Source organism: Microchirus variegatus (assembly GCF_963457635.1).
Source record: "Microchirus variegatus genome assembly, chromosome: 9".
NCBI classification, from domain to species: domain Eukaryota; kingdom Metazoa; phylum Chordata; class Actinopteri; order Pleuronectiformes; family Soleidae; genus Microchirus; species Microchirus variegatus.
The window spans coordinates 29,769,943-29,780,062 of record NC_139810.1 but is presented as its reverse complement, the minus strand read 5'-3'; the positions used below and the strand labels follow the sequence as shown (position 1 = coordinate 29,780,062).

The window sequence follows — 10,120 nt, the reverse complement described above, 5'->3', positions numbered from 1 at the left end:
ATTCTGTAAACCTCTGCAAAGAAAAAAATAAATATTCCAACTTGACCATGTGGAATAAAAAATGATGGAACCACATATGCATTTGGTGTGGTGTAGCTGCTTATCCCAAAACAATGTACTATTGTATATGTGTGTATATATGGCTATCTATGTACATATACATACACATATGTATATATATATATACATATATGTGTGAATATGCATGCATGCTGCATGCAAACACTTCATAGTAAACCAAGGAAAGAAACAAAACAATGGGACACGGCTGTATTGTAACAGAAAGGCTACATACGTGACAGAGGAATGTATAAACATGACAAATTCAAATTTGAAAGCAGTGACGTTCAAGTGAAGTCCAGCAAAGTGTCAGAAAGATCATAGGAGAAGGAAAAAAAAGAAGTTACTTTCAGGCTGCAAGAGGCAGCACAAGCTGCAACTTCAATATATTAACACAGTCTGTACAGTTTAGACAAATGAATTCTCCTCACCTCAAACTCTAAACACAACAGTTCAGGAGAACAAAAAAAAAACACAACAGAAACATTTAAGTCCAGTGTTGGTTAAAATCCAGTGTTCAGTCAGTATTTGTTGATCCCAAATATCCTCACTCCATGGAACTGGGGCAACTTTGGAAGTAGAACGCTAAGGAGGGAGCCTGTGTTGATCAGGAAATGTGTGGGATCATATTTTGTGTAGAAGCTTGCAAGAATATACCTGCAGAGAGAGAGAGAGGAGAATAGTGTCAATGTAGCAACGGAACATCGGGTTCAATGCACAATGTTTTACCATCCGTCTGTTTCAGCTGTTTCATTACTCGCACATTTAAAGGCAGAGTTTGACAATTTTTCTCTCCAGTTCCACAGTTTCATCGACTTACAGGACAATTGGCGAGATGGTGAGAAATTTGCGCGAAGACGTAAACTGCACGCCGTAGTCCATCTGTTCCCAGTGTGTGAGCAGGCGTGCTTTCCCTTGGTCTGGAGTCTCGAAGGGAGTTCCCTTCACTGTGTGTAGAAACAGGTACATCACCTGCAGGGTAGAGACCACACCTCAGAAACACATTCATCACAAAGACAGACAGATCTTTTACTTATTTTTATTTTTCAGCTAATCCAGTATATATTCAAACTGATAAATAGACATTGAGGAGATAAGAATCTCAGATTCACAAGGTCCATATTTGATTCATTTACATATGTCAGTTTCTGTACTAATCTGAGGTACGTTGAAAAACATTAGTAGTAACAAACTGAAGTAGTAACGAGGATGCACTTTTCATTTTGTAAGACTACACAACGCTTAAACCTTAGAAACCTGTTTCAGTTACAGCCAAGAAGCACATCAGACAGTTTGAAGTAACAACCAAGTTGTCCAGCATCATCCATGTGATCTTTACTGAAGACATCAGTGATGTTATGTTGCTTTTTGGTGACAATGATGAAGGACAAACCTAACACCTACATTATTAGGTGAAGTATTTCCAGTTCTTCTCTACAGATGGCAACGCAATAAACAAATATGCCGTCTCGTCTGTTAGACGTTTATAAGAAGGACAGTGGGGCTTTTTAATGTTTGGTAACAGTGTTTGATTAACTACTGGCAACGCAGGTGTGGCTGTGGGTGGAAATTTGCAATTGAAAATTTCAATTGTGGATATATGGGCTGATCATTTATGTTTCCTTAACCTCAGATGACATTTCGTAGTCATTCTATGACTTAATATAACACATATCGTACATATAGCCCCTTTAAAGGTGATGGCATACTGTTATACTACCCTACAGTTTCAGAAAATGAACTTTGATACAAGGGTCCTGAGAGAGGATGTCAGATTCACACACACAAAAAAACATTAACTACCTGTGACAGTGTAATCACATGATTTTTTTGTGTGTGTTTACTGACCAGGTTGTGGATGACATTGGTGAGGGTCCAGACAAGCGGCACAGTAAAGAAAGGTATGCTGAGCAGGATGACATGTAACACCACAGTCAGGAGCAGGTAGGTGAGCCAGATACCCCTGCTGTTCATCACCCGCGTGTTGGGGTTCACTTCACTGTGAGCTACACCCACATTCATCTTGAATTAAAGGAAAGAAAATAATATATTAGAGCTCAGGAAACTGAAAATAAAACTAATTCTGGGTCATGAGTGGTGGATTTTTACAGTAAAATCAGAAGAACCAGAATTGCTTGTTCATGTTTACACACTAAAATTCTTCAAGTCAACATATCGTATTCAGTTTCCTCGTAAACCAACGGAGGGTCAATTACAGATTTTCCTTCCATTACTGGACATTAGAGTAGGTAACTGACGGTAACGACTACAACCATCCGACTGCAGCTCAGTGTCAAGTCTGTGCTTCTGTTTTGCTACAGATGCATCTTTGTAAATGGAATGTAGCAAAACAACATCAATATCCTGATCTGCCCTGTGGATAAAAGACAATAAAATGGCATTCGTCATCACATTAGAAATGCTCCTGCCAAGTTTGTGGGGTTTTTATTTATTGATCTTGGAGCAACTTTGTTGGCATCAAGTTTTTGTTTTTTTGCTGATTCATAATTAGTTTAGTCTCTAACTTGTCATACAATTGTTATTCTTCTTCTCTTTTTTTGAAGAAAGATTATCATAATATCTTATGTAGAACAGTATAAACAACATACTATAACATTAGACCATGAACAGCAGCAAGGAGAACGTCTGGGATTATAACTTGATTGAAACAATGATCCATTATTACCTTCGCCAGCATAACTCCATCGATTCACATTATTTGAATCAATTGTTTACCTTGTGAAATTGGTGAACAGTCTTGAGGAGTGTTTTCTCTCAATCATATAATAGTGAAACTAATAAAGAATTGCAATTTTAATTCTGAATTACATTACACTATTAATGCGATATTAGTTTTATCCCACTAATGATGTAATACAAATATAATATGTTCTCAAATGTCTATATTTACAAATACATAGCGAGTTACATGAAAATCTACAATGAACTTGTTTTGTCTTGTCATTGAGGGACCACATATTTATAATATGAAAGCCTACATTTTAATAGGACAATATTTGTTTGTTTTGTTTTTTTAAACAACACATTTACAAACTTTGTAGTAATGACTCCGCCCGCCCGAGCTGTTGCCAGTGACTAAACAAGCACTCTCTAACATCACTCGGGCAGCGACAGCTAGACCCAACATTTCAACACTTATCGGGAAAATTAATAAATAAATAAATAAAACTAATACAAAGTGGAATTGTTCTTGAACTACGATGTATTCTAGTGGAACATGGCAGTTTACTGTTAAAGCTTTTCTTATGTCTTAACCGTAAACGTTAGGCGACATAACATTCGCTAGCTACCGTTGCTAACAGTTGCTAACAGTTGCTCTCCACAGGTTGACATGCTAACGCTAGTTTAAGTTAATCGCAGTGTGACGATTAAAGATGTTGAGTCAACACTGACGCGACTGAAGCTCCCGTTAACGTGAAGGGAAAAAATGAGACACAAGAGTCGAATCGACGTTTAAAAGCTAACATTTCGGCGGCACATAGTTTACCTTCCTTAGCTGTCGCAGCTCACCAGGAAATTCCGAGTTTCTTCGCTGACCCCGCCCCCGTGAGGTTCAGGCTCGTGCCTCTGCTGCAAAAACAAACAAACAAACAACGGAATATAATCAATGTAACAACAACAGGTAAACAGGTGATCACCAAGGTGGTTCAGTGTTTTCTCAAAAATATTACTCTTCTAAGAAATTCCCACAATGACCCGGTAAATGTGAACAATAGCGCTGTTAATTCCTATATATATATATATGTATATATATATATATATATATATATATGTATATATATATATATATATATATATATATATATATATATATATATATATATAAAGAACTTTGAATATGGGAAATTAGCTTTCACAGCTTTCATTTTATATTATTATAATTATTATTATTATAATGATGATGATGATGATGATGATGATCACTTGGATGTACCTATACCCCATTTCTATTATACACAGTTCAATGTATAGATAACTTTATCCCATCACCAAATATTTACATATTTACAGGATACAATGTTCTCAGTACAACACAAGAATACGTCTGTCTTCAAACATGACCGTTTCCATCACTGTCCCTGTATTAACCTGCTGTTTTCCATCCTTATATTTATTTAAAATGTGTATTTTGTATATTCTTTTAAAATGATTTATGTTTTTACTCTTGCTTTAATTTAAAATGTAGACATTGACACACACATAACTTTTTGAAGTTGTAGTTTGGCAGACTGCATTTTAAAATGTAGTTTCCCTCTTAAATGATATCCCCCCTTGTCTCTGTGAAAACAATTATAATTTACATATGTAATGGAGAACAAATCATATCGTGATGTTCTCACTCTTACATCAGTTTAATATTCAAATGGTGTCACGTGACAATGTTATGTTGTGTTTTAAATGTATTAATACACAATAATACTGGACTGACGCTTGAATTGTAAAACTAATAAGCCTGTTAAAAATGCAAATTGAGGTTTTCCCCAAATTAAGTACATAAAAAAGGCTTTTTATGAGGCTCTGACAAACCAAGCCATTTTTATTTTGAGGCTATTACACATTTATACAAATTAGTGTTTTATTTCTGCCAATCAAACCTCCTGAATGTCACACACTGAACCTTTAATGGCTTTATTGTTTTAATTCCCCCTAATTGTTAAACACTGGGCCTTTATTACGGTGGCCTGGAAGCACAAACCATTATTACAAAATGTGAAACACTTTTACAAAGAAAAGTTACATTTTTGAAAAAAAACTAACAGTTAACACTTTTAAAAGTCCCAAATTCCATTAACACATTTGAAACAAATACACATTTTTGAAAACAAATTTCTAAAAGTGAAACACTTTTACAAATCCCCAAACTTTTGTTTATTTGTTTTGGGATTTGTCAAAGTGCTGCAGTACATTATGTCACAGGTCACCACATTGGCAAGCGGTGGTAATGTTTGGAAACTCTATAATGAAAACATGTATTGTGTCATTTCTGTATCTGTATTGTTTGTTTGTCCACAGCCCTGTGCAGCGTCTTTGTTATATTTGAAATGTTTCCCTTTTTTTTTTAATTCAGATGAAAGTTTCATGTTGAAACCGGAGTAAGACGCAGCATTAAAACACGTCTCTGGCTTTTATGTAAACTCAGGTGAGGATTTTCAGCCTTGTGTTGAATTTAATACCTGAGTTGATGACTGATGCAGGGGAAATGATCACAAAAGCACACGTTTACCGACATGCTGAGAGGAATTGTTTCCTGTAGACCGGGCGTTGCGTGAGGAAATAAGGAAGTGATGTAATGTTATTCAAATTTGTAGTGGCCTATGATTACACGTGCAGAAACAAGGCTTATTGAGTCCGTCGTTTCTTGAAATGTCATTTTTATTTGTTATTTATATGACACATTTAGGGCATTTTGCTTGAGGTTTTTCCGAACATCCCGAAGCTCTCCTTGCATTCTATGATCCCAGAATGACTATAATGAAGACTCAGTTCAGTTCTGTGATTCCACATGTTTGATTTGAGGTCATTGTCACTGATGCACAATGAATATGAACCTGATATGAAATGATGTCACAAAATTTCCTGCAGTGACTGTTACTCTAACTCACTGACCTTCCTCTTTACATCATCCTCACACTGATGAACGCTACTGACTTACTCATTAACATGATAGCGTGGCTGCTATGGCAAACCGTTTTAACATTTAATAGTGAGATTTAGTGAAGGGATCGGCAGTTCATTTGAGTGTACTGAATCACTAGAATCCGTTCATTAAAATGATTTGTTCAAAAGATTCCTTCACCGAATCGTTCAGTGCTAAGCAGGAGCCTCAGTGCCCTGATACGTGACTCACGTCCTCCCTGAGTGCAGTACGTTCGTGCCGCGGGTCATAGAGTGAGTGACAGCGCGGACGAGATTCATGTCCTCAGTCACAGTTCACCAGTTCTCTGTGTGTCAGTTCGTTCCTCAGCCACAGTTCACCAGTTCTCTGTGTGTTAGTTCGTTTCACAGCCACAGTTCACCAGTTCTCTGTGTGTCAGTTCGTTCCACAGCCACAGTTCACCAGTTCTCTGTGTGTGTCAATCACAGCAGCACAGCAGACACAGTTCTTCTTACTAGTCACACCCTCCTCGCTCGCAACCGTTGGCTGGGGTCGTTTGACGAAGATTCACGAGTGAGTGACGCCGTCGGCGAACTACTTCACGAGTGATTCACGGAACCTGGCAGTTCCACTCCCGGCCGCCACGCTCACGGCTGAGCTCAACTGAACTAAGAAAGGAACGAATCAGTTCATGAAGTGATCCCAGTCAGCTCGTTCACTCAAATGATTTGTACTTTCGAACGAATCACTCATGACCGACACAACACTAGTGAGTTTGTATATGTATTACTGTTCAATTTTAGCAATTTAGCAATTTTAACACACGTCCTCAGGATTTTTAAGTCTTTTTAACTGATCTACAGTTCACCATTGTTCAGTTTGATTTCTGTGTCGGACGTCGCGATCATGATTCCTCCAGTGACAACACTCTCTGACCAATCAGTGGCCAGCAGTCTTGACGTCACACATAGAGTCGAGTCATGCTGGAACTGGGTAGTGGAAAAGCACCAATTTGCAAATAAACACATATTGATATATTTTACTATTATTGGTTCATGTATTTCCTATTTATTTCAGGAACCTCATTTTAGAGAAAATCACAGTCTGTAACCTTTGACACAAAAACGATCGACATGAAAAAAGCTTTTTTTTTAAAGAAATGCTTGGATCCTTCAAAAATGATGTTGAAAGGACTTTGTTAAACCCGATCTTTCTCAATTTCTTCATTTAAATAAGGAACCACTTTATAAAGATGACAAACTATAGCAACAAAATTCACAATAATATTGTGAATTTCAATATGAATCACAGCAAGAGCAGATCTGTGCACTAAATAAAGTAACATGTCGGACTATTCTAACTTCTGTAACACCTAGTATTCTTTTTGAATCAGTAAAGCAGCCATTTCCAAGAGATATACCTACAATACTTAATGATAATGAATCTCGATTGATTGATTTTATGCATGTTTTATTCAATAAAGTAAAGCTGAGTTAAGGCAGGGTGGAGAAGTTTATTTTTCAGTGTCAATGACCACGTTTACACCATGTAGTGACACCTTGATAGGAGGATTGAATCACCAAATGTGGTTTTGACCTCAGGACTGTGACACTGTGTGTCATATTAGTCTGGAAAAACACTGGATACGCCTGTGTTTTCAGTTGCACGCGTTTATGTGCATTTATTTCCTTTTCAGTGGTGCTTTTATTATAATTTCACCACATCGTTATTCTCTTGTCTTTCTCGAAAATAACATTTCAGGTGGCGCTAAAAAAAGATCCTATCTCCCTTTGGGTTATGACACGGAGGCTGACACGTCAGACGTGAGCAGCTGGGAGTTTTTAATCTTCAAAGATTCCTGTGGGTAGAATATGATAAAGTAATTGACTTAATTGGATAATAATAATAAGTCACCCACAAACTTCCTGGTTTCGTTATTTTACACTGAGCTCACTGCTACTGAACTTCCTGAACCTGACACCTTCCTCTTTTTTTCTTTTTTGTGCTTTGAAGTGCTTCTAGACCAAGTTGCATCATCACAGGTCAACCACAGGTGCAATAATAGATGCACTGACTGGGAGGAAGTCAGCAGGAAGTTGTGTATCTCCAAAGAGCAGCAGGAGTGTTTTAGGAAAGCACAACTTCCTCCTTGTCTCAGCATATTTGTCTGGGAAATTCATTTAGAAGAAAAGACTTTTATAGTCTATACTTTTCCTGAGTGTGTAATTGTTATTCATGATTGTTTTTCTTTGGAAGGAAGAATCTCCACACAAAACATGCTTGAAGATGAATGTTTATTGTGAACACTGGATATATTCTCTGCGTTAAGAGTTAAATACAATCACACATTGATAAATTAGAAATAAATAAGTGCAATAAATACAGTGAATAAATATTACTAGAGGATAATTCCATTGGAAATACATTGCATTCGTGGCAAAGACCGGTAGTGGAAACACAGTTGCAACTGCACGATCGGCCACTGAACGCAGACGTGTCGATCAATGTGATCAAACAGGTTTTTTGTTGTTGTTGTATGATTGACAGCTGCATTATTAGCCAACACTGGGGCATGGTGGGTTCTGAGTGGAGCCGTGTTGGCTCGGATCACCTGCAGCAAAGACACGAGCGGTGAGGATGGAGAAGGAGAAGAGCCTGTCCATCGTGTAGTCGAACAGAGGTTTCTTTTCCCAGTAAGGGGTGATCCGAGGCGTCTCTGGGTTGATGTGGAACTCCTGTTGAATCAGAATTAAGGCTTTAAAATGGGCACTGATCTACAACGTCTATAATGACAGAGCTCGCATATACTTCTGGGCTTTAACACACCAGGCCAGAGCTTATAGTTGGACTTACCGTCCCTGTCTTGGACTTCAGACAGGTGGTCATTTTTGTGACCAGCTCCTCCATCACTGGCTTCAGTTTGTTGGCAGATTCTGAGCAGATCTCGAATCCGGTGAAGTCGTTCATTACAGCGCTGTAGTTCATGAGGACTCTGAGGATCTTCTCGATACATTGCTGAAGACGGAAAGAGGACATTTAATCATCTTTTTAAAAAATGATTGAGCGCTGATGTGCATGTTCACGGTGTTTGTTGTCTGCCGCTTACCGCAGGATTCTCTCTGAGTGAGCTGGGATCACATCCGTCTTTGCCCTCCATCCAAAGAAGCTCAGAATTGACCTTTGCCTTTACTTTGGAGCCATTTAGAGCCTGCAAGTCAACATAATATATGAAGCAATAAATGATTATTTAATAATGACTTACACACAAAACATCATGGAGGCATTTTTGCATTGATAGTTTCAAACACATTCATTGACATTGAATGACTGAATGACTGAACACTTACTCTGATATCTTTGACAGTGTTAAGAAGCTCCACAGATCTTCTCCCCACATCCTCACATGCACCGTGCACTGAGCTGCTCGGCGCTGGAGCGCAGGACGCAGCCGCACAAAGCAAGAGCAGAGCGGCAGAGGTGGCGAAGGAAAACATCATGTTGGTAAACAAACAGAGAGAGAGTGCGAGTGTCCGCTGTGTCTGGTGTTCGTCTCGTGTTCGTCTCCTCCTCCTCCTTTTGACTGATGTGCTGTGGTTGAGAGTCCGGCAGCTTATAAAGGGTCGTTGACCAGCGCCAGCCTGGTCCATGATGACTCAGTGCAGGGATTTCCTGGGTATCCCTCAGGTGAGTTCATCCACGGTGCGCACAGGAAGGAAGACACGGAACTGGTGTTTTTACTCATTACTTTCCACCGTGTGTGATAGATATGACACAGACATGTGTGATGTGGCCATAAATACATCATCATCTGATCTGAGTTACATTTTATCAGTATTCTGTGAGATGGATGGTGTTTTAATTCATCACATAAATAATGCTCTGCAATGATTGCTGTACATTAAGTGTGTGACACTGATAGACTCATAATTAACCCACAGCCACTTAATTTAAATGGGAGCTTTCGAAGAGTCGCATCTGTGGCTGAGCTCAGGAAGTGAGGAACTTTCCAGCTGTGTGATCCTCTTCTCTACCAGAGAAAAACCTCTGCATTTCATCTGAAAACTTTTCACCAGGAAATGAAACCTAACATAATCCATGCCTTTCCTATACATTTCCCATTTCTTTTATTCTTTAAAGTAGAAGTGTGGACATGCTAGAGTTCTGATGATGTCATACATTTATATTCTTCCAATTCAAACAAAATAAATAATAAATATAAATAAATAAATACATAACAATGTGTGCACTTGTGTCAACAAAAAATAGTGCATTTTCTCTCTCAGTATTTTACGCACATTTTGTAGACAATGTGCTTCATGAAATTATATATATATATATATATATATATATATATATAAACAATTATATGAAATTAAAATATAATCTAAACTGTAATCATTTTGTTGTTGTTGGAGAATGTTTCAAGGAGGGTTTTAGAGGCAC

The 10,120-nt window shown here is 38.1% G+C and overlaps 1 protein-coding gene across 2 annotated transcripts; it reads right to left on the bottom strand.

Moving 5' to 3' along the window:
* Positions 1-255: 255 nt before the first annotated feature.
* Positions 256-3,599, bottom strand: ormdl2 (ORMDL sphingolipid biosynthesis regulator 2). 2 transcript variants are annotated; one of them, XR_014592914.1, is made up of 5 exons: positions 3,569-3,599; positions 1,909-2,082; positions 881-1,032; positions 492-717; positions 256-287 (listed from the first exon to the last, which is right to left on the bottom strand). XR_014592914.1 is itself a non-coding variant. In XM_083894457.1 (4 exons), the coding sequence occupies exons 2-4, from the start codon at positions 2,080-2,082 to the stop codon at positions 582-584; spliced, it is 462 nt and encodes a 153-aa protein (XP_083750583.1). In that variant the 5' UTR covers positions 3,569-3,599; the 3' UTR covers positions 256-581. The 2 variants fall into 2 exon arrangements, 1 of the variants encoding a protein (XP_083750583.1); XM_083894457.1 differs by having other exon boundaries at positions 256-717.
* Between the last annotated feature and the right edge of the window lie 6,521 nt (positions 3,600-10,120).